Source organism: Penicillium angulare (assembly GCF_028827245.1).
Source record: "Penicillium angulare strain IBT 27051 chromosome Unknown utg000001l_segment0_segment0, whole genome shotgun sequence".
Taxonomy (NCBI): domain Eukaryota; kingdom Fungi; phylum Ascomycota; class Eurotiomycetes; order Eurotiales; family Aspergillaceae; genus Penicillium; species Penicillium angulare.
This window is the reverse complement of record NW_026623160.1, coordinates 87,025-110,292: the sequence shown is the minus strand read 5'-3', so window position 1 is coordinate 110,292 and position 23,268 is coordinate 87,025. Positions and strand designations below refer to the sequence as shown.

General features: G+C 46.0%; 9 protein-coding genes across 9 annotated transcripts; 4 read left to right on the top strand and 5 right to left on the bottom strand.

Annotated features, from left to right (window-relative positions):
- Nucleotides 1–233: 233 nt before the first annotated feature.
- Nucleotides 234–1,877, bottom strand: N7478_000030 (sugar porter family MFS transporter; the record flags this gene model as incomplete). Its single annotated transcript, XM_056916246.1, has 1 exon — nt 234–1,877. The coding sequence occupies one exon, from the start codon at nt 1,875–1,877 to the stop codon at nt 234–236; it is 1,644 nt and encodes a 547-aa protein (XP_056784126.1).
- Nucleotides 1,878–4,425: 2,548 nt separating this feature from the next.
- On the top strand, nt 4,426–5,933 carry N7478_000029 (uncharacterized protein; the record flags this gene model as incomplete). Its single annotated transcript, XM_056916245.1, has 4 exons — nt 4,426–4,539; nt 4,587–5,363; nt 5,410–5,575; nt 5,644–5,933. The coding sequence occupies 4 exons, from the start codon at nt 4,426–4,428 to the stop codon at nt 5,931–5,933; spliced, it is 1,347 nt and encodes a 448-aa protein (XP_056784125.1).
- Nucleotides 5,934–6,251: 318 nt separating this feature from the next.
- Nucleotides 6,252–8,223, bottom strand: N7478_000028 (acyl--CoA ligase; the record flags this gene model as incomplete). Its single annotated transcript, XM_056916244.1, has 5 exons — nt 6,252–7,231; nt 7,287–7,389; nt 7,446–7,777; nt 7,874–8,134; nt 8,190–8,223. 5 exons carry the CDS (start codon nt 8,221–8,223, stop codon nt 6,252–6,254), a joined length of 1,710 nt encoding a protein of 569 aa, XP_056784124.1.
- A 2,039-nt stretch (nt 8,224–10,262) lies between these two features.
- Nucleotides 10,263–11,933, top strand: N7478_000027 (putative C6 transcription factor; the record flags this gene model as incomplete). Its single annotated transcript, XM_056916243.1, has 1 exon — nt 10,263–11,933. The coding sequence occupies one exon, from the start codon at nt 10,263–10,265 to the stop codon at nt 11,931–11,933; it is 1,671 nt and encodes a 556-aa protein (XP_056784123.1).
- A 256-nt stretch (nt 11,934–12,189) lies between these two features.
- On the bottom strand, nt 12,190–14,034 carry N7478_000026 (putative isoamyl alcohol oxidase; the record flags this gene model as incomplete). Its single annotated transcript, XM_056916242.1, has 3 exons — nt 12,190–13,450; nt 13,510–13,710; nt 13,793–14,034. The coding sequence occupies 3 exons, from the start codon at nt 14,032–14,034 to the stop codon at nt 12,190–12,192; spliced, it is 1,704 nt and encodes a 567-aa protein (XP_056784122.1).
- Nucleotides 14,035–15,100: 1,066 nt separating this feature from the next.
- Nucleotides 15,101–16,392, top strand: N7478_000025 (uncharacterized protein; the record flags this gene model as incomplete). The annotated part of the gene is made up of 4 exons (XM_056916241.1): nt 15,101–15,250; nt 15,314–15,686; nt 15,743–15,860; nt 15,909–16,392. The coding sequence occupies 4 exons, from the start codon at nt 15,101–15,103 to the stop codon at nt 16,390–16,392; spliced, it is 1,125 nt and encodes a 374-aa protein (XP_056784121.1).
- A 385-nt stretch (nt 16,393–16,777) lies between these two features.
- On the bottom strand, nt 16,778–18,324 carry N7478_000024 (uncharacterized protein; the record flags this gene model as incomplete). The annotated part of the gene is made up of 2 exons (XM_056916240.1): nt 16,778–18,022; nt 18,115–18,324. 2 exons carry the CDS (start codon nt 18,322–18,324, stop codon nt 16,778–16,780), a joined length of 1,455 nt encoding a protein of 484 aa, XP_056784120.1.
- A 1,902-nt stretch (nt 18,325–20,226) lies between these two features.
- N7478_000023 (NAD/NADP octopine/nopaline dehydrogenase family protein) lies at nt 20,227–21,450 on the top strand (the record flags this gene model as incomplete). Its single annotated transcript, XM_056916239.1, has 1 exon — nt 20,227–21,450. One exon carries the CDS (start codon nt 20,227–20,229, stop codon nt 21,448–21,450), a length of 1,224 nt encoding a protein of 407 aa, XP_056784119.1.
- A 735-nt stretch (nt 21,451–22,185) lies between these two features.
- Nucleotides 22,186–23,080, bottom strand: N7478_000022 (uncharacterized protein; the record flags this gene model as incomplete). Its single annotated transcript, XM_056916238.1, has 2 exons — nt 22,186–22,422; nt 22,472–23,080. The coding sequence occupies 2 exons, from the start codon at nt 23,078–23,080 to the stop codon at nt 22,186–22,188; spliced, it is 846 nt and encodes a 281-aa protein (XP_056784118.1).
- Nucleotides 23,081–23,268: the final 188 nt, after the last annotated feature.

Below are 23,268 nucleotides of genomic sequence, written 5' to 3'. Positions count from 1 at the left end.
ATATTTGGGCATGATCAAAGCTAAAGTTTTTAAAAATTAATGGATAAAGAAATTGAAATTCGAATGTGCTTGATTTATGCATCGTGGCGACGTGACTGATAAGATGACAAAGGTATATCTATAAATATGCGACTTTTGAGACATTATATGCACATGTAAAAAATGAAAAATCTATATAATAAGAACGAAAAAGTTTGGGGTATTCAGAGTCAAATAGGGTTCGGGCATTGCTACTAGGCATCCTCCGCATGGTAGGCCCCCTGCTCCTTTTTGCGACCGGCAGCACCCTCGTCTTCCCAGTCGTGACGACGAGGAATTTCGTAACTGCTGCTCTTCCAAGGCTTAACGTTGTTCACGTACATGTAATCAAGCTCCTCCAAGGTACGACCCTTGCCTTCAATGACGAAGAAATATACCACAAAGACCGCAACAAAGAGGCAACCAGCAAAGACATAACCATAAGCAAAGTCAATGGCACTGGTGATGAAGGAGGTAAAGAAACTGATGAGGAAGTTCCAAGCCCAGTTGGAGGCAGTAGCCAGAGCCATACCCTTGGCACGGTACTTGGAGGGGAAAAGCTCTGCGACAATAGCCCAGATCATAGGACCCCAGGTCATCGCATAACCGGCAATGAAGAAGCAGGCCACAACAATCATACCCTTTCCAGCACCAGGGGTATTTTCGGGATTCTGACGATCAAGTACGAAGTGGCCGAGGGATGAAAAGATCATGAACATGACAAACATCCAGATAGCACCGAAAATGAGGGACTTGCGACGGCCAAAGTTCTCAACGACGTAGAGACCGCCGAATGTAGTACCGAAGTTGACAGCACCCAAGATGACCTGAGTGATGAAACTGTTCGAGATACCAGCACCCTCGAAGATAGTAGTGCCATAGTAGAAGAAGTAATTGGAGCCAGTAAGCTGCTGCAAACTTTGGAGAGCCATACCCAGGACAATACGATAGAACATCCGCGGGGCTGTGATGAATTCGTGCCATTTCTGACTTTCCGATTCGGCCTCGAACTGTTCACGAATCTCATCCATTTCTTCAAGAATGCGAATGTGGTACTCAGGGATACCATACAGCTTCGCCAGGGTACTTTGGCAGCTTTCAACCTTGCCGTGGCGGAATTCAAATCGTGGGCTCTCTGGGAAGAAGGCCATACCGCCTCCGAGAACCAAAGCAAACAGGAAGGTAAGTCCAAGGGTAATACGCCACTGGGAAGTCCCATCCATGGTATTGGTGCCAAGGTTGATACAGTATGCCAAGAAGATACCCAAGGTGACAAAGAGCTGGTAGCAACTGATCATGGCACCACGGATGTGACGTGGTGCACTCTCACCCATATACATGGGGACCAGAAGGGAGCAGGCGCCAACGCCCAGACCAGTGACGGTACGCCCGATGACCATCTGATACCAATGGCCAGAAGGAGAGGAAATCTGAACGACAAGCCCAATGATCAAGATGATATTCCAGAAGCTGATTGACCACTTTCGGCCGATGAAGTCTGCCAAGGGAGCACCGACCAGGGCGCCGACCAGGGTACCAATAGAAAGCATACCGACAATCAGACCGGCACGGACATCAGTCAATGACCATGATCCGTCGATGTATTGTCCATATCGGCGGAGATAGTTGTCCATATCCTGAAAGCCGGAGATCTGACCAGTATCGTAACCAAACAGCAGGCCACCCATGGAGACGAAGAGGGCCATGACCATAGATCGAAGGGTGATGCGAGGGATCGGTGTGTTAACAACGGCATTCTTAGGCCGTTGGACAGGACTGTTGGCGTAAGAAGTCTCTGCACTAGTCTGGTTGACTGGGGTGATAGACTCCCCATTATGGGTTTGGGAGTTGTTATCCATGGTGAATCCTGAAGATGATTACAGTGGGGGTGGGATAGTAATCAGGATAAGATGAACTCAAAAGTAGGCCGAGATAAAAGACCAAAAGATGAGATTGTAAGGGTTCAGATGCCCATGGGGAAAAAGAAAGGAGAAAAAGAAAACACCACAGATCAACTCCAGGGGAAAGCAAAGCCTTTTTGTAATTCCCCAGGGACAAGAAAAACGCAGCCGTCCTCATTCGCCGAAAGATTTGAGTGGAGAGATTGTGGAGAAACGGTGCACGCGGCGATGTAATCGGTATGGAGAACATAATATTCCAAGGCAAGCCGAGAGCCATACGTATGTGCCGGCGTATCCCCAGTTCCTTCGTAACGACAAGCAGGCAAAGCAACCGGCCGAAGCCGACTCGCACGGCCCCAATGAACCCACTTGGACAAGGGGATAGAGCCAGCCATGATAGGTTCCAGCAGCAGATTGGCCGTGGTTCGCTAGTTACAGGACGGTTAGCCGAAGTGGCCGGCCATAGCATTGATCCGGGTTACCGTAGGATAAGTGGCAAACCCGGCCTTCACGATGCCGATAGTGACGTTCTTGGCTCGGGATCTGGGTCATTATTGATCGGGTCCGAGATTTCTCATTTCGAGAAGCTTTCTAGAATTCTTCTTGTGGTTTGTAATCAAGAAAGGATGTGTCTCTCACGGGTAAATATTCCATCACTCATTTTATTTTTGTTGGTAGTTTTATTTTTCTTTTACTAACATAAAATCTCGGATATATTCTGGAGAAGCTCGGTGGGCCTATTGGCCGTAATAGAAGCCGGTAGTTCCGACCCCAGGCAGTTCTCCGGATTGTTCCCCCAATCCATACCTAATATGTGACTCGGTGAGTCGCACTGCCCCGGGACTCTCCACGAAAGATGAAGAGCAGGAAAGTTCTCCTGAGGGGTAATTGCGGAGTCTGGAGAGCCAACAAGGCTCCTGGACGTGTGATATCCCTGCATTTCTGACATCAGGGTCTGTTGTGCACCCAAAGTGGTCTTCCTCCAACCCGTTACGCCCGAAGGTCATAATTTCCCATCCCCACCCAAACATCCTGCGGTCCCCCAATTCGTGCCCGATCATTGGAATATCTTTTTCCCTTTTACGCAAGAAATTCACTTGCCCAAACACTAACATTAACTTTTTGATTTTTTCTCGGGCATTGGCCGCCAGTAAAATAGTCAGTGGCGCCGCCACACCCGAGACGTGGGGCTGGATACGTCACTGCAGAGTTTTCTGACATTGAAACACCAAAATCCCACGGTCGGCTCTTTGATTCACGATTATGTATAAACGAGATACTTATACTTAGAGTGTTCATACTAAAGGAGATCATATACAAATTCCCAATCTGTCTAATGCCAGCCGTCAGGAGTCGTTCCTGCGCAAAAATTGCTTTAATCTCACCAGTTTCATTGCTTCTATGTTTGTTTTCGTTACTATTCTTTTTGGGAACGCGTGAATGTCCCGCTGAGTAATCCCGGAGTAGCTCTTATCCAAAATATTTTGGCGTGCAGGTCGTGTTCAGCGCGGAGTAGGATGAGTGTCCGATCGCTTCGGCCCCGTTACGAATTTAGCGAACTGCTCGGCTGGAAGAAGCCGGTACCATTATTGGTGCTCCCATTTGCAAAGCCAAAAGAAGTCTAATTCGGAGTTTGGCCCGGATAGATCCTCAATTATGTACGAGAAGTATACTAGCCAGGCTAATCGAAGAAGATTAAATTTCCCGACGCGATGCATGCATAGTGTTTACGGAATACACACTGTTCAGGACAAAATGACGTAGCTCGGATTAAGACGCACGACATACAAGTCAACTGTTGACGGAGATACCATGCTGATTGAAATAAAATTTCAAGACTCTTTGACTCGAATCATAATCTTGCCCAAGGACTAGATATATGTACTTAGAATACCCCATGCCAAGCATGTGGGGAAGCACCCGACTCTATAGTATACACTAGTCAATTTGCAAATGCAAATATATTGGTCCTGATGCTTAGACATGCATATTACAGGGCGAGCAATAAATGCTTGATTGGAATTTGGAATTTAAAATACGTTGGCTCCAATAATTGTCTTCCAAGTACATGGAATTTCCTCAAGTTGAGTGTGTTTCATAACCCCCGTCATGCATGTTCAACAGAACCCTCGTATTTTCGAACTAAGCTACTTTGACGCTGAATCGAAAGAACAGGGTCTTCAATTTGGAGAACACGATTATTCGTTCTTCAAAATTAAGACTCCATTTCCCACCAGTCACAGAGATCACATCAAGTTTTGCAACCCCTCTATCTACCTCAAACACACAATGCACCTTGGCTTCCCCGCTCTAATTTCCTCAAACAACACGGAGCCACGGGTGTTACAGGCCATTCAACTGTGTCAGTTTAATTTGCCCATAATGTCGCGGCGCCGTGTCCGTTCTGTTTTGATGAGTTATATGGAGGTCTTTTATAAAACAGAGTCATGCCGGCGATTATAGACAGAAGCTAAATTAAGGCAGTAGATCGGCATAGACACGAAGTATGAAGGCACTCACAGTATTGTCTTTAGCTAGTCTAGCATCCGCTCAAGTAGCGCCGTACGGACAATGTGGAGGGAGTGGATATACAGGTTCAACTGTTTGTGAGACGGGGTGGGTTTGTCAATCTCAGAATGAGTGGTACAGTCAATGTGTTGCAGGTAGGTATTTCACCGCGAGAATGGTGGTGGTGACAGAAGAAGCCGAAGTAACCCCCTTGCAGGATCTTCCTCGTCTACTACACTATCTGCAACTACGACAAGCACCTCAACCCGCTCTTCGACCTCTTCAACCAAGACAACGACCTCTATAACTTCATCTTCGTCTTCATCCGCCATCGTGTCCTCCACTGACTTCCCCAGCGTCACGGGCCTAAATTTCACCATTGATGGAGAAACAAACTATTTTGCCGGGACCAACGCCTACTGGATCGGCTTCCTCACGGATGATGATGATGTCGATCTTGTGATGACACATCTCAACGAATCAGATCTCCGTATACTGAGGGTCTGGGGATTCAACGACGTTAACACTGTGCCCTCTTCAGGAACGGTATACTATCAACTTCTCACCGACGGCACGGCTACAATAAACACAGGCTCCGACGGGCTTGAGAGACTTGACTATGTTGTCTCATCGGCGGAGAAACATAATATCAAGCTGATCATTAATTTTGTGAACAATTGGTCAGACTACGGTGGTATGGCTGCGTATGTTACCGCCTATGGTGGTACTCAGACGGGTTGGTATACAGATGATGATATTCAAGCTGCCTATCGTAATTACATCTCGGCTGTTGTTTCACGTTATATTGACTCACCAGCAATATTGGCGTGGGAGCTAGCCAATGAGCCTCGTTGTCAAGGTTGTGATACATCTGTGATCTACGACTGGGTCAAATCCACCAGCGCCTATATCAAATCTTTGGATTCAAATCATCTCGTTTGCATTGGGGATGGTGAGATACTTCTGAAATCATAACTTGCAGCTGAAGAGACTGGATCACGCTAACTCTACACCGACAGAGGGATTTGGGCTAGATACCGATTCTGACGGAAGCTATCCATACACCATTGGTGAAGGCTTGAACTTCACCTTGAACCTGGGAATTGAAACTATTGACTTCGCCACATTTCACTTGTACCCTGACAGCTGTAAGTTTAATTATACGAATCATCATTAGCTTACGAATTTGTGCAATCGACTAACCTTTTACATCCAGGGGGCACTACGGATGCATGGGGAGATGGATGGATCACGGCACACGGAGCTGCATGTGCAGCTATTGGAAAGCCATGTATTCTAGAAGAATACGGTGTCACCTCTAACCACTGCAGTGTGGAGGCACCATGGCAAAGCACAGCCCTCGACACCAAAGGTGTGACTGCGGATATGTTTTGGCAGTACGGTGACACCTTGAGTACTGGCGAGACATCGGATGATGGGAACACTATATACTATGGCTCTTCTGATTTTACGTGTCTCGTGACAGATCATGTCGCTGCCATATGATCTGAATACTGGGCTCTATATCCGCAGTTACTTACTCTGGCGAATGTTCCTCGTGTTCAAGTTATCAAAACACAACGATATTCTCAGGATTTATTCATATGGTGATACAGGATCGCAACACTGTAAACCCATCTATGTGTGGCTTGGATAGTTACCTATATCGTTTCAAAGTTCTTTTTATTATCAAAAGATGTCCTGCTTGCTTTCAAAATTTCCCTCTATCCTTAGTCTCTGAATACCATTTAAAATCATCTTTCGAATAGGTCAAAATGATATCGCACTACGCAGAGCCACAAGTAAACAAGGTGAAGTTCATGTTTATAATTTCGAGCGTCCCTTTTCCCTGGCAATCACTGCTCCCTTATTTATACCCGTTCGCTGCTCGTGTTGACGTAAAACCCGACGAATTATTTTCCCGCTGGCGCTCTTTGGAACTTCTTCGATCAACTCGACTTCCTTTATCCATTTGAACCGAGCTTTGTTATCCTGAACGTATTGGATCAGGTTATGCAGCAATGAAAGGACAGTCTCCGAGTCACTATTATGCAGAATGTCGGGCTTCAAGACAACATACGCCTTTGGACGCTGACCTGCGTAGTCATCTGGTATACTACCAACGGCCACATCCTCAATGATTGGATGTCCTAGGAGCAGGTCTTCCAGCTCGGCCGGAGCGACTGCAATGCCCTTGACCTTGATCATTTCTTTAATCCGATCTGTTATGGTAATAAAACCTTCGCGATCAATGTAACCCACGTCTCCGGTATGCAACCAACCGTCAAGGTCAAAGGTCTCACTTGTTGCTTTGTCGTTGTCCAAATACCCCATGACTATTTGGGGACCTCGTGCAAGGATTTCGCCGGGCTCATTGTATCCAAGCTCACGTTCCGTGTCAGGATCCACGATCTTAACTTCAGTATTAGCAACAATAGCTCCAACCCGGTGGGCATAATCGTAAGTAGATTTTTCCACGGGATGGGCGGTGATACAGCTACATGACTCTGTCATGCCGTATCCTTGCTTAAATCCGGTCTGTGGGAAGCGACGTTGGAGTTCTTGAAGGACCTCTGCCGAAAGTGGAGCAGCACCGGAGGAGAATCTGCGGACATGCGACAGATCGTAATTCTTGACAATTGGGTCACGAAGAAGGCGAATAATTATTGGTGGAACAAGAAGTAGCTCAGAAATCTGGTACTCGACGACTGCATCAAGCATCGTCGCCATAGTAAATGCCGGGAGCATGTACACATCAGCATTTCGAAGAACAGGCAAATGCATTTGATGGACAAGTCCCGTTACTGGATTATATTTGATCAGGATAGCTCTTGCTAGTTCAAGGTGAAGCTGACTTACTATGAAACAGCGGTAAAACGGCCAAGACCTTTTTGTGTTCTTCAGGAGTGAGTTGGGTGACCTGTAGACATTGCGCAATCACATTATGATGGGATATCATGACCTGAATCTTCTATTAGTACAGAGATAGTTTAGATGGGAAGATTGAAAGATTCTAACAGCTTTAGGAAGGCCTGTTGTCCCACTGCTGAAACTTAGAAACCCACAGAGCTGTTTATTGCTCCGGCCACTTTCTAACTTGAAAGATGAAACCTGACCATCGGGTCCGAATTTTCGGCCAAATGTGACAAGATCTTGGATTGTATGAAATCCATCTTGGCGCCCACCCAAAAGGATGATGCGCTCTGGTGGAATTCCCGCTTTCTTTGCAGCTGGTATGGCAACTGGAAGGGCGGAAATAGCTGTCATAAGAACTTTTGCCTTGGACTTCTCTAATGCGTACGTCATCTCTTCAACATTGTAGGCCGGCGATGCGCCTGAAATTATGCCTCCTGATAGGGCACCGTCGACGCGTCAGATACTTCTATTAATTTTTGAAGACATACGTATTTCAGATTGAAAGACGTCACGAGGAGCTTATTTCATACCGAAACGGTTTGTTGCAAACATTGCGATCGGATACCAAACAGTGTTTGGACTGAAGAGCGCTACGGTGTCACCAGCAACGAGGCCAAGGTTCCGAGTCAATGCAGTAGAAATGAATGTCGCATACTCTTTGACTTGGCCATAGTCAATACGTTCCTTTGTTGCCGCATTTGTGAAGCCTGCGAGGCCCGAGGAAGTCTTCTCGGGTAAAGAAGAAAATGGGGCCTCAAAAAGCCAATCCCATGTCGTGAGGTGCTCAGGTACTGGCAGAAGTTAAAGATTGGTCAAGATGCACATCATCAGATTACGGATACTTACCTGTAATTTTCGATTGAGTGGATGTAAAGATCATTTTGAGACAAATCGAATGGTATTTTCAAGCTTGTGTGCCAAGGACGACTGTTGGTGAATTTGGAAAGTGAACGGAGCGTGAGGCTTGCTGAAAGGTTAGTAAATACATGTAATTTGATGAGGACTTCCTCCTATTTAAAAAATCAAAAAGCGGGGATTTATGAAGGCCCACACCCCGGCATCGAACTGCCAGGCATAAATCCAAGTGGAGGAAAATGAACCTCGGTTTAACACACTTGAAATCCATAATGTTTCTACAGGAGAGCCATAACCACACTTCCCTGCTGCGTACTAATCTGCAGGTTTGACCATTGTTACTTAACCACATCATCGTACACCATAGATCAAATTGTAGCCCCCGCGAAGAATCATCTCAATATTTGAGAATAAAATACGGAGTTCTTTTACCAATGCTCATTGTCCTGATATTCGGCTATTCGGCTTTGAAGTCGAAATGCGGGGATTGCGGGGGAATTTGAACCAATGTATACATATAGCATATCTTCCAATGATTCAATATTATTGGACTTTGATTTTTGTTAGTAAAAAATTAAGAGTAGTAGTAGTAGTAGTAGTAGTAGTAGGGCTTTTTTGCGTTTGTTATGACTTTTGCATCTGAACAAATTCTTTGATAAGACTTGGCTTCCAATCTGAGACAGGTACTACGCTAGTTTCAGCTTATTCATATGGCCCAATTGAGATGCTGGACCTTTCCAATGTGACCTGCTGTACGTGTACAGTGAGAAAAGTCTTAACAGCGTCTTGTTTATCCAACTGCACACGTCTATAAATCTGAACAACACATAATATTCGATTTTGACAATTGTATATAGTATTGAGGGGCGTTTCCCCAGCCCCATTTGAACTGGGCCATTTCCAATGTTGCATACAGCAGATAGCCATTGCCATTGCCATTTGATTTTACTTTGTTTTATTTGAGAGTGGGGTTGCGAGTTTAGGAAGGAAAGCCTTCAGTATGTGGTGATCAATATGCGTAGATGAAGAAGAAGAAAGCTACATGGATATGTCTAGGCTATGAGTAGAAAGAGACGAGTAATGACTTAAACTCGTGAGTATGGGGCCTTAGGCCACCACGAGTCGACGATGGAAAATCACAACTGGGTCCACTTACTTAGGTTTTGTCTTCTCAGGAAAAGTGTTTTTGATATATGTACGGAGTACCTCTTGAAAAGAAATGCAGAATAACCTTGGAAATGTTGGTATGCAAATAAGGCGTAACTCTGGTTTGAAAGGACCAGACTGCCCCATCAAGCACTTAGGGGGGGGGCTGCAAATGACCCAGCTTTGTCCTAGCCACCTCGAGGATCATTTGCGTGACTCGAATAACTTACCTTGGATAGCCATTTCCAGCTTGTCCAAGTGTCCACCATAGAGCTGAATTCCCAATCAAAAGCGGGCAGCCGATGGCACATAACCTTACGTAATTCACCGAATATCGGAACTATCGGAGTTATCGGAGCTATCGGGTTGCGATCTCGTGATCTCCGATTGTTTCAGTTGAATGCCACCAGACAATTGGAAGTGACCTCTAAGAGCCAAGAAAACACTCTATTCCCACCCCAAAAGAAGTGAAAAAAGGATGAACCCGTCGATGAAGGCGATCCGAAAACGCCGGCGACCAGCTCACTCGTGTTTTGAATGCCGACGCCGTAAAGTCCGATGCGACCGAAACAAACCTTGCGCGCAGTGCAGTGCCCATCAAGTCGCGTCATGCGTGTACACGCAAGGAGAGAATATTTCTTCAACACTCAGCGATCTACCGCCAAATCAAGTTGTTGAGTCAGAAATCGAAAGCGAACGACCATCAGATAATCCAGATGCTGGGGACTTCTCATCACACAGTTCATTCCCAGCTCCGGCTAGCCTAATACATGGTACGCTATCGAAGACGAGAATTTATGGCCACAGTCACTGGATGAATATGGTTGCGATGGTAGGACTTTTCTTCGAAACGACTGAGTATTGGACATTAATGTGAGGTCTTGATAACAGACTTCGGAATCCTCAATTTTGGGCCCAATGACTAAATACAAAAATGGTGTTTTCCAGCAATCGGATAACGAAGGGAATGACTCAATCTCCCAATTAATGGCCCAATGCAAGGAAATCGCTCGCGATATTAAAAAAGAACGGCCATGTCGGCGGCATCTCCCAGCAGCATTGTTCCAGACATTCCCCGCTCGAGATGTCATTGATCAACTTGTACGGCTTTACTTCGCCACAACTGAGAGTTGCTACCGAATTATTGATTTCTCCACATTTATCACTGAATATGACACATCGATGACTAACTTAGAGAACGCCAGAAGCTCGTTCCTTGTTGAGTTACTGCTTGTCTTGTGTGTCACGGGTCCAATGCACAGCGATGAAAGCGTTCGCAAGGAGTTGGCCGCAAAAAGTGCCACATGGCTTCACATTTCCCAAACTTGGCTGTCCGCACCAATAGAAAAAGACCGTTTGACAATCAAGGGCATTCAGATACATTGTCTTCTGCTCCTTGCCCGACAAGTTAACAGGCTGGGTGCAGATATAGTGTGGATATCAGCAGGCTCACTTATTAGAATGGGCATGCAGATGGGACTACATCAAGACCCAGACCGCCTGGGAGATGTGCCAACAAATGAAAAAGAGATTCGCAGGCGACTTTGGTATACTATTTTGGAAATGAATGTCCAGGCTGCCCTAGACTCGGGAATGGTCCCCATGATCACACCGCAGGACTACAACACAAAGCCGCCGGCTGACGAAAGCATGGGTAATTCTGAAAGTTTGAGAACTGGAGAGAATGACGAATTAAGCTCTACATATGAACAGCCGTTATCATTTCAGCCTTTATTGGCCGAATCTCTCCCACTTAGAATACATGCTACCAAAATCATAAGCAGCCTCCAGGAAGAGCCTGAATATGGCCAAGTTCTAAATTTAGGAAGCGACCTCTCAAATGCATGTCAGAAAGCTGCTTTGAACGTTCAACGTCAAATAGGTCGCTCTCGGAGTCCCCAAAATCAATTTGCTCAGAGCTTTTGCAGTCACCTCCTCAGTCGCTTTCTTTTGTGTTTGCATTTCCCCTACGCCGTCAAAGCCCCGGCGCATCAAGTTTTTGCTCACTCACAGAGGGTCTGCCTGGAAATCGCTTTGGAGTTGGTTTCTCTGCTGGATGACAATCTTTACAGCCGATTGTTGACCAATGGAGGTGGCATGTTCCGTGATCTCATCACGCGGGGCGCGTTGATGTTATATTTGGAACTAAATTCGCGTCTCGCCAATAACATTTCAAGCCTTGCCATCCGTCGGCATCGTGCAAATCAAGATCTACTAATCCAGGATGCGCACCGAATAGTCCAGTACGCGAAGAACAGAATGTCTCATGGTGAAACAAACGTGAAAGGCTATGTTTTCCTCTCTATAGCCACTGCTCAAGCCGAGGCTTTGCTGAATGGGCTCTCTGCAGATGATGCCTCGAAAGGCGCCGCTGAGAAAAGCTTAATCGAGTGCCATGCTATCCTCACGGAGCTGGCAGCCTCCAAATCTTCTAGCAACATAGACCCGGATCTGGAAATTTGGATGCATAACTATTCCCGTACCCCGCCAGACGGACTAGGGACTGAATTTGACATTCTGAATGACGATTTGTTTAATTTTGACTTTATGAACTCGGCCACTGTACCAAGCGGGACAAATTTCGCTTAGCTCCATGATTTCAATCGAAATAATTGATTTCTAGATGTCCATGAGTTTAGCTGAACAAAATCGATTGGAGCAAATAGCCATCGAACATACTCGGATCAGATTTCCAGTATATAATTGAAAATTTTATACAGAATAATTCACTGTAACGCGGACTAAGAATGAATTTGCCTCTCTTTCGAACCCCGATTACCATTATGTATTCTATCATGAAGACTCAGTCGTTAAAATTGCGATATTTCCATGGCATCAACCGTAGCTATTTGGATTTGGTTGAATGAATTTGGCACATGCGCCCGGAACTTGACACATTCCATAAATCACTGCCCACGCCCTTTAAGACATAAAAGAAGGATTCTGGATCCCATTTACGTTTCACCGAGAGTAGGGGTGAGTAGTTGCTGCCAAAGAAGGTGTTTTTCCATCTGGGCTGGCGGAAGTTGGCCTCATTCTGATAACAACCACCCCCTGGTGTCAGAGCTTCCAGCTGTGGAACATAGTCATTGGTGATTTTGTACTGATCAGCAATCATTTTTGACCACGGCGCAGTTTCATTCCATGTGGTACCTATTTGCATGGTGATAGCGGCTCTCCGCAGAGCTGGAAAAACAGCATTGGAGGTATTTTCTGGATGAGAGACATCCATTCCAACACCAACCACAATGACACCTTCATCTATTAAGCCACGAAGAGTCATGGCTAGCCCCGTGGAGTTGTTTTGAAGGACCTGTCGCGGGATTAAACGCCCGCCATATTGGTAGGACGACACGGCGAGATTGCCGTAAGGTAGAGGCCCCATATATTTATTGTAATGATCATAATATGAGTCGAATTGCGTGTACCCGACCTTCGAAGTTATGTTCAAGTCGTCAAGAACCAACAAGAATGGCTGAAGAATGGATTTGATATCTTTGGACGTTTTGTTATAGCCCGTGACCGGACTAATTGCAAAGACACCCGACGCCATCTGGTAGATAACAGTCACGCCATTATCAATCATGCGCGGAAGTAGACGGTGGAAAGCTGAGACTGCTTTGACGAATTTATCCGAGCTTGTGCCGGTCGTGGAAAATTGAAGGGCGGCACCACCGATGATTGTGTCGGGATGCGCTTTGACTGTCATGGATATAACGACGCCGTAGTTGCCAGCACCCCCACCACTAAGTGCCCAAAATAAATCAGCATTCTGTGAGTGAGATGCAACAACTAGTTTCCCAGATGCAGTGACGACTTCAAACTCCAATGTTTGATCTGCGGCGAGGCCAAAGGCCGTGCTGAGAGCCGAGTGGCCGCCGCCCTGGGTATATCCACCCACTAGCCCGACCGTAGGACATTCTCCGGTGACTACCACGAGACCTCGAGAGGAAGCTGCCTCAAGAATTTGATACCCGAGTACACCGGCCCCGACTTTGAATGCAGGCCCATTGTATGTGGGGTTCGACCACTTCCGATATTCGATCTTGTTCAGGTGGTGCATCCACGCAGAGAGCGCGCCAGCACCGGTGGACCGGCCGAGATAACTGTACTTGGTCAGACCTTTCTCGACAGATATCAACTATACTGTTTCCGAGAGACTTACTCATGGCCGGTATTGCGAATAACGAATCGGATGTTCTTTTCGCTGGCAAATCGAATAGCGGAAATGACATCGTCACTGGACGAGACATTGACCGCGTAATTGGCATAATTCCCAAGCAGACAAGGCTTGCTTGTGGGGGTGAAGGGGTCGCAGCTTTGATTGGCAAAGTACGTTTGCATCACAGATGAGGAGGACTCAAGGCTGGTGAAATAGTTAGCATATGTCGGATGAATTGGATCTCACGCGTTAAAGAGAGATGGATTGGGACATTGGGATCTCGTACTGGGTTTCTGGTAGTGTCCAATTGGTTTGAAGCGCGGCGCATGCAGCGGCATCATAGGTAGGATTATGGCAAGGCGTTCCAATGGGCAAAGTTGCGATTAGGCGACCGCCAACTGTCTGATTGAGCGCCGACCAATCTGAAAACGAGGGCCAGCAACTGTCTCCAGGAAAGCAGCGACATTGTGACTCAGAAGCCAGCGTTGTGCAAGCAAGAGCCACGGCGCTTGCCAACCATGTCTTCATGGTGCGGGGTTGAGAAGAAGAGGAATGGCCGTGGAGAAAGATCGCAGATCATCGAATTCTAATTAATGACAGGGGGAAGGGAGAAGCTTCTTGGTTTCCAAGCCTGAGATTGTCGTATAGTAACCGCGGTGGCCTAGTTAAATCTGCTTCAGGTGGCTAGGTATATCGCTGCACCAGTAGTAGTGACGGATGGGACGGATGAGCGCCAAAGGACAGGGGGAGACATGAATAGTCGAGAATGATGAATTTTAGTGGATCGGCCATGGGAAGAATCTGAAGATGATCTGCAGATGATCTGCAGGTTACAAAGTGCAGTACCCTGGCTAGCCTGAACCGAGCGCCCAAATTTGGGCTCCGCAGCAATCGGCGTGTTAACCGGTCAATTCGACAGGTATCGGCACATGCATTCCAACCAGAGCCGAGGACTAATCTCATGTCAAGCGCCAGCCACTCCAATAATCACAATCAGTACGCTGGGATTAACCTTTCGCCACTGTAGTTTGGGTTGAGCATCATTTCAAGCGTTAGCGCAAGATCATCTGGAATACACATTGAGATAACCAAGGATCTGGTTGATCGGGGTTCTTATCGGCAGAGTGTCGAAAGATCTCATTCGCTCTCGGCTTCATGATGGATCCACAATTTATTCAATCACACTCGAGTCCGAACCCTGATGACGCTCCATCATTTTGGTTGGATGTGACGGACCCCGTAGCCCACAAAATCGGCTGTTGTATCCGGGGAAGCCAATGCAGATCATAGAATTAAGGGAATCTATGAACCCATGGATTCAGATTTTGAGCAGAACTCTGCCTGTCGGAACCTGACAAGTCCCGATTTTGAGAATATGTTAGTTAGGGATGGAGGTTTTAATGGCGAAGAGCGCAGGGAACATGACAGAATTGAAGAGGAGCAGAGGGAAATATTTTGATTAAAAGGTTCCACACAATCCGCACATATATACCTCGAGGACTTTCAGCTTGAAATCACACTCAAATTACTCACCAGAATATGCACAATAACTAAGTGCATCTAAGACGACCATCGCTCAAAGAAAAGGCTTACAATGTCACAATCCGCCGATCGCGGGCCATCCCTTGAGGGTGGCATCTGGGCTGCCGTCATCATCGCTGCGCTTATAGTGATCTTAAGAGTGTTCGCCAAATTTAAGATCAAAAGGTTCAGCATTGATGATGTGCTCATGATCTTTGCCGAGGTTTGAAATGTCTCTGCCCTCAAGATCTCTCATGGATGCTAACAAGCTACTGTCTTGTCTAAGGTCCTCGCAATCGTGTCAACCGTTTTCTTAACACTCTCCGTCAAACATGGCTTTGGAAAGAAGCTGGGCGCACCCTTTACACAAGATACTTCTCTGGTCCTCAAGTATATTGCCATTCAAATACCGATAGTTACGCTAAGCACTACGGTCGCCCGCTCCGCCTTTATAATATATCTGCTCGGCGTTTTGGGCACGAATAGAGCGTACAAGATTGCGTTATGGATGGTATTGGCTATTCAGCTAGCAGGAAATATTGTTTCCGCCGTGCTACCGTTAAGCATCTGTCGAAATGTCAATATCCTATGGGATCCGACCGTCAAAACTTCATGTGGAGATGATGCCGCTATCATCAAGTTTGCATATTTCTCTAACAGTACGTTTGGTCGAGTCTGAATAGGCTATTGAATCTTTACTAATGACTGTTTACAGCTTTCAACTCTGCAACTGACTTGTTCCTGGCTATATTTCCTACTGTGGTCTTTTGGAACCTCAAACTCAAACTGCGCATCAAAATTAGTCTAATCGTTCTCCTGAGCCTAGGTGTTATGTGAGTCACGCTGCGAACCGATTGAAAACCAGAAACTAACAAAAACAGTGCTATGATCGCCTCTATCATCAAGACCACAAAGCTCGACCAGGTTCCCAGTATTACAAATTTGGGAGCTACGGGGGCGATTGAATTGATTCGCTGGGGATACGTGGAGAACGCCATTATAATCATAACATCCTCGATCCCTTGTATTCGACCACTGATAATTTCATCAGTGCGAAAGATTTCAAGTGGTGGCTTCTCTGGCTCGTATGAACTGAGTGGTCCATCTAGCCGTCGCCACATACACCCAAATAAATTTGGCCAGTCTCAAGAGATCGAGAGAGTGGAAAAGAGTGATAGCGCAAATAATGATAGTGTTGAGCGAATTCTCGCACAGAGCACTCACACAAGCACTACAGTTGGTCGACCGGATTCTCCAACCGATACACACAATGACGAGGCTGGAAATTCAGGCATAACGAAACAGGTTGATATATCTGTTGTATCTGGCCAATTCAATTCCCGTGATTCGGGAAGCCTAGTTTAGTTTTGTGTGTCGTTTTGAATACTAGATCCCATAGAAATGAATACTATGAATTTCTCTCAACAGTCAAGATATCAGAAATTGACCGTTGCACCATTGATCTAGATCTATTTGCATCCAAAGTAGTAGTATATACCTCAATGTCGACTGAGAGTCAATCAAAATCATACTCATAGTATACTATGTATGCGATACTGAGAGTAATAAACTGGCCTCGCTGGTCTCAGAGGGATTTTTCATATTAACCAAAAGGGAAATACTAGAATGAAAGTCCAATACTTAACATCAAGAAGACTAAAATAAAATAAAATATTCTGCAAAGATGTGTGTGTGAATTGGGGAAATATATCGCAGGTACTAGAAGACAGATGTTGAGAATCAAATTAGTTCATTCCTCCTCGATCCGCTTTTCCTGGCGCCACACCCCGCAGAGTAATAGGAGGAATGGAATTGTTCCCAGAAGAATAAATGCGACAAGTGTGAATGCCCATCCACGTCCCATGGCACTCAACATAGGATCAATAGCAGCGGAAGCGCCTGCAGAAAAAAAAGATCGCACCATATTATTCGCCGCTGTGGCAGCAGCAGGATGACTGGTGTGCAGATCGACCAAAAGCGTAGACGTGGAAATAAAACCACCTGTCTGCCCTACGCCGATGAAAAAGAGCAAAACTTCTGGGGCTGCAAGAGGTGCACCGTATCTGAGAACCCAGCCAAAAGCGAGTACAGTCACACTTCCAATTGCCACCAAGGGAATTGTTATCATACTGCGAGCCTTTTCCACGGAGACAGAAGTAACCTCTCTCTGTTGCTCCCCAGAGGATTTTGTTGCAGCCATACGCTTATAATTCCAGTCTAATAAGCGTCCAGTAATAAATGATGCGACAATGGATCCAGTACCCAATGTGATATAGCAGAGTCCAATCTCCAGCTCATCAAGGCCATATTGTGCGCTGTAAACCTCAGTAATTGAGGAAAGAACAGTCATGTTACCGCCCATGATTACTCCTGTCACCACAAGAATGATGATGGAATTAGCATGAAATACAACGGCAAGAGGCTCCAGGGGGTTGGGGAAACGAAGTTTTCCTTTGGGTTCGGTCGCAAAGTCGTGATTTTCTTCGCAATTGATCGAAGACGAGGCTGTGGTATCAAAACCACAAGATAAATAGGAGACGAGGGGACGATTCCATTTTTGCGCAGGAATCGAACCGTCACCCACCACACTTCGTGCAGTTTCCGGTAAAAAGAGAATCAGAGGCAACAGGAAAGCACCTGATGCGATCGTCAAAAACCAAAATATAGACCTCCATCCCAAGTACTGAGCTAATAGCCCACCGATAATGGGCCCAATCGCTGGCCCCATAAAGTTTCCAGCCATAACAATACCCATTGTTGAGCCTCGCTCTTCTTTCGTGCTCACATCGGCCACAGTGGCAGCGGACAATGCGACAGTGCTACTGATACCAGAAGCTTGCATGCATCGTAGAACAATCAATGCAGTGTAACTGTCTTGCAAAGCGAGTCCAATGTTGGAGGCAATATATAAAATAAAACAGATGATATAGGCCGGTCGGCGACCAGTATGATCCGCAAAGCTTCCAATGAACATGGGTGCGATACCTTGGAAAATCTGTTGGCCTCGTTAGTGAATTTGAATTATCAAAGTCCGTGGCATGCCTTTCAAAGAGTCCGCGACCGTGAGTGAACAGGGAAGATATTTACCATATAGCTTGTGACAGTCAAATTTATCAATGACGTCGAAACATCAAGATCCTTCGCTAGTGTGTTCAAGGCCGGGAAATAGATTTGCGCAGATAAAGACGAAAACAGGCCCGCCCCTGCAGCTGTCCCAACAATGTATCGTTTTTGAAATTTGCTGAAGGAGCTGTAAGACGGAGATGTTTTCTCCTCTTGCGACGTCTCAGAGTCCATTGCCACTAGAATTCCATGTGCTAGAGACTAAAGAAAAGAAAACAATATGTTGTATAATAACGGGGTGGCTTCACAAAGGTTTTGTGAGCTCATAGATTTGATGGAAAGTAAGTCTAAATGCAAGAATGTGTTCACGATCGAGTCAAACTTGGATTTTTGGGTTTCTCCCAGGTCAATTAGGCATTGAGACAAGGGAGTTTTGATATGGTAATCTGCATTCAAAGGTTTCCATTTAAGTGTTATGATGTGTCAATCTCACATTCGATGACAAAAAGAAACTAATGATAAATGGAGCTAATATTGGCCCCTGGAGTCTATTCAGGGTACTCCATGCCGGAAATCTTGCTGAAAGTACGTAGTACGCGTGTACGGGTTTTCACGAACAAGCTGCCCAAAGCTTATGATGATGTGATTTCACAAGAATATCCAATAATGATCGACAGGAAATCCCAAAATTGATCAATTTACATATGTCAAAGAAGCCGAGTGCATTGAATCTAGAGAATTACGTACATCGTGGCGGTGAAGTCGCCGCGTGCGCGTGTTTCGGCTTACTGGAGGAGAGCAAGTCCCCGGGCCGACGGAATACAGGGGTTCCAAAGATGTTTGTAGGGGGCGAGTGTGATCGCCGAGACCCATCTTGTTGACTTTTTGTGTGGGTACCAGTGCCTGGCCCCAGGGGTCCTGCAGGACCCTGAAGACCGTTTTAGACTCCTGCTTGGCAGACATGATACTCGTCATTGGCTGCCATGGTCTTCTTCGGCCCACTTCTTCAGCATTGATCTGCCATGATCTGCCCGGGAGCTATCGTTTCCGGCGACCACGGCCTATCAGCTGATTATCAGATGGGCATGTTTCGATCTATGTCATTGTTTGGTCCACCTTTCTTTTCGACGCGCAGATCATTGAAGCCTGCACTGGGTCTTGGTGGAGAAGCCTGTCCATCTAAGACCGCTTGATACTTTTACTGTACTCCCTACTCTGGACGGTTTCAATCGACTGGAAACATTCCTTGCATCATGTCGATCTCCCAAAATAACCAGCTCATTTATACATATCATAATGTAAGATCTAAAGTTGAATGTATATCTGTAGTAAGACCGGAGAGAGGCTACTCAAAATCCCACTGCAGCCGGAATAAGCCATAGTACTACTAGATCATTAAGGAAAGACTCTAACTGAAGCAGAATGTTGCAAACAGCATCATAAACCCACATCGACGGGAATTCGACATTTCAAGCATAACAAAAAAGACATCAGATTGTGCGGATCATTGAACTCAAGCTACGTACAACAGGAAGATCCTTTATTATTATGGAACTGATTACCATAGATCGAATGGTCTGGATTGAGCGGGTATTTCTAATTTCAGATTCTATTGAGTAATAAGCTCACACTATGTGGCCAATTACGTTCGCGAATGAAGACATGGACGCACAAGATCGTAGGAATATGCATGTCTGCCTCCGGGAAGCCAATTCTGGGATACGTAATTAATTGAGTTTCGATCCCAAACAACGAGAAAAGCACGCCATGGTTGTCGTGTACTCGAAATTATTGGAGGCCTGCAGGATGCGACAACTATGCCTGATTTTGAGCATTTTGAATGTTCCGCTATCACGACAGACGCTCGGGAAGAAGATGCAATAAGGCCCCACGCGCTCCGTACTTAATGTTGATCTACCGATGTTTACAGGGGAAATGCCACCAAAGAGGATCTTCACTTCATTTAGATCGTCCCTCGGCATATTCAGTAACCGTATAGAACTATAAAGGCCGCATATCGCTCAAGTCAGACGAAGACTAAGATAATTTTCGAGACACGAAAGATCCAACATAAAACATTGCCCACTCGCAATTCTAGCTCCCCCTTTGTCTATTACAAATCATATACCCATCATAATGGCAGCAAATACAGCCCAGTCAGTACAGTCAGTGACTGTCATTGGAGCTGGTCCCTGTGGTTGTGCCTTCGCAGCTGATCTTGCCAGCCGAGGAATGTCAGTCCTTCTTTACGGACATCCAGACCATAGAGGGGCTCTTCCGTTGATTGAACGCAATGACTGCTGGTTGAATTCAGATGGCGAAATCACTGGTAAATTTCAGATCAAGACCACGAGTGATATGTATCTGGCTATTCAGCACTCACCTTTCATCGTGATAACGGTGCCTTCTTATGGACAAGATACCATCGTGCGAGTTTTGAGCCAATTTGACCTTCGCCAACATACCATCATCATGAATGCCGGCAACTTTTTTTACCTCGCTGCTCGTCAAAATCTTAATGCCCATGCTATAATGGAGACGGATATCTCGCCGTATGCCGTTCGCATTACGGGGGATACGGTGTTTGTTAAGGGGACAAAGAAAAGTCTGGCAATTTGGATGGAGCCACCCACCAACCAAATCGAACGTTTAAGCCCACAGTCGGACATCATTCTCCGTCGCAACGTTGAGTCTCTATTCTCGCTTAAACTTGTCTGGTGTCAAAATCTCCTCCAGGTTGGCCTCAACAACATCAACCCAGTTGTTCATTGTCCAGCAGCTTTGATGAATACTGGATGGATTGAATCTACCTCGGGTGACTTTTACTTCTACGCCCAGGGTATGTCAAGCTCTGTCTCTAAAGTCAGTGAGAAGATCGATCAGGAGAGACTTGCAATCGCGCGAGCTTACGGTCTTGACCTGGTTGACATCAATACGTATATGAACAAAAACTACAGTCATGACCGCGAGTTTCGCGATTATCATGATTTTGCAGTCGGATCAGTTATACACAACAAAACAAAGAGCGCTCCGACCAACATGAGTCATCGATATCTCTTAGAAGATATCCTGTATGGCATGGTGCCGTGGTTCGAGCTTGGAATGAAATGTGGATTGACGTCGCCAACCATTAGGTCCCTTATCGAGATTGCCTCAGTCGTGAGTGGGTTTGACTACTTTGAACACGGAAGAAGCCTGAGCTCTGCTGGCCTAGGAGAATCCACGAAAGATGATGTCTTGGTGGCTCTTGGAGGGCCCATCGATAAGATCCCGTCCAATCCACTTCCTGTAGCCGACACACCACCCCAACGACACTTTCTATCGCATCCGGCAATGCCGAAAGCTCAGATTGTGGCATGAAAGGGTCGTTCATCATATCGCCGTAATGGCTCGTTCCTTTTGTTTTACCGTATTCTTTAATACAGAGAAGCATTGTTGTTTGCTGTTTTTGTGTTCTTTGGCTTCCGGAGTAATCTATAAAAAACTCGATTTCAATCTTAACACGAAACTATCTTAGTCACCTACTTCGATTGTTGATTGACCGTGCAGAATAAAATATACCAATCAATAGAAAACTTGAACTTACGGTTCCTGTTTATTAGACCGAAAAGAAATGCCGCTTTCTAGTTCGCAGAAGCACTTGTAATCCAAGATAACTACTAGCGACGGGTTGTTGGGCGCTGTTTCCTTCTACTAATCTCATGCTTTCAAGCTGGAAACTCTGGTCCTCTCACACCTATATCGTCTTTTCCATGCCACGCAGTGGAATGTCGTTATGCTGGGCTAGAAGAGAAGCTCTAATGCTCTGTTCTATGTTCATTTACCAAATTCTCAATATTACCCTTCTGCCTCATGGGCTTATGGACAAAGATAGATACTTTAAAATTGTCTGCTTGGGTGTTTTATTCGTGCTCAAGATCAGTCTGATCTAAGATAGAAGATGGACATTTAATCTAAAGCGAGGATTGGTTTGAACACGTGATACCCGTCTTTATAATGAACCCGTGTGAGGACACACCAAAGGAGGTAATATTGAGGGCTTCTCCCTTCATGCGTGGTACTGTAGAGGTAAGGTGATGTGGGCCAAGGGTGAAATCAATCGTCGATAAGTTGGAGTGATCCATGGCCTTCTACTTTGTCAAGCGCATCCGCAATGCGGGACCCGTCCCCTTCAAACAGCATCGCGTCATAAGTCGTTGCGCCAACGATACAGCCAAAAATAGGCGCGAACAATGGAACAAGAAAATAGTTCTTTGCTGCCGTAAACACTTCTGGGCCGTAAATGAAAGCCGAAAACAGCCTCGGGCCAAAATCTCTTGCTGGGTTGAGAGCCTAATGATATTAGCCTTCCTTCAAGACCTCGCAGACCTGTGAAACTTACATAGCCAGTTTGCCAACCTAACGCTGCTCCAATCATCAGCAGAAGCAAGAACACAGATAAATGCGGGGCGGGGAATCGAGATGCATTCCTCGGGTCTGAGATACTAAGCGAGCCGAACATGAGCACGGCCGACCCCAAAACCTCGGAAAATACAGCCTCCCAATTCGATCCGAGAAAGTCGGATGGGTAAGTGGAAAAAATGCCTGCAGAGTGATGTCCGCGCGGACTTAAGATGGATCCACCAGGAATTGTATATTCGGGATCCCAGGCATTAATAGCTGAGCGGTAGTTGACGTACACGATAGCTGCACCGACGAATCCGCCTAGGAACTGAGCAAGCAGTTTGATAGGAATTGATTTCCACTGCCTCACAGATGGCCGTACGAGCGCGATGCAGATGGTGACAGCCGGATTGATGGTTGGACTAGGGTCAGACAAATAACCTGAGAGGCAAACCGCTGAAGCCCATGCCAAGTTGATCGACAACCAGGTGCCGTATTGGTAGTCAGACAAGAGACATTGAGCCACGACACCATCTCCGATCACGATGAGTAGGGCCGTCCCAAGAAATTCAGCCAGGAAAGGTCTCAGTGTTTGTCGAGACATCATTATGGTTGTGAGGAGTTATCTACCCCTCAAAAATGCGAAGGTGGCAGTTTCAAGTTGTTTATTTAAATGAATCTGTGGGGCCTCATGCAGCCTGATGTCATGAATCGGACCTGCCTATTACGGTATACCGCCCCACACTACGGAGTCTCGTCTACAGTTCAGCCGTGCCGATCTCAAGCCGATCTTAA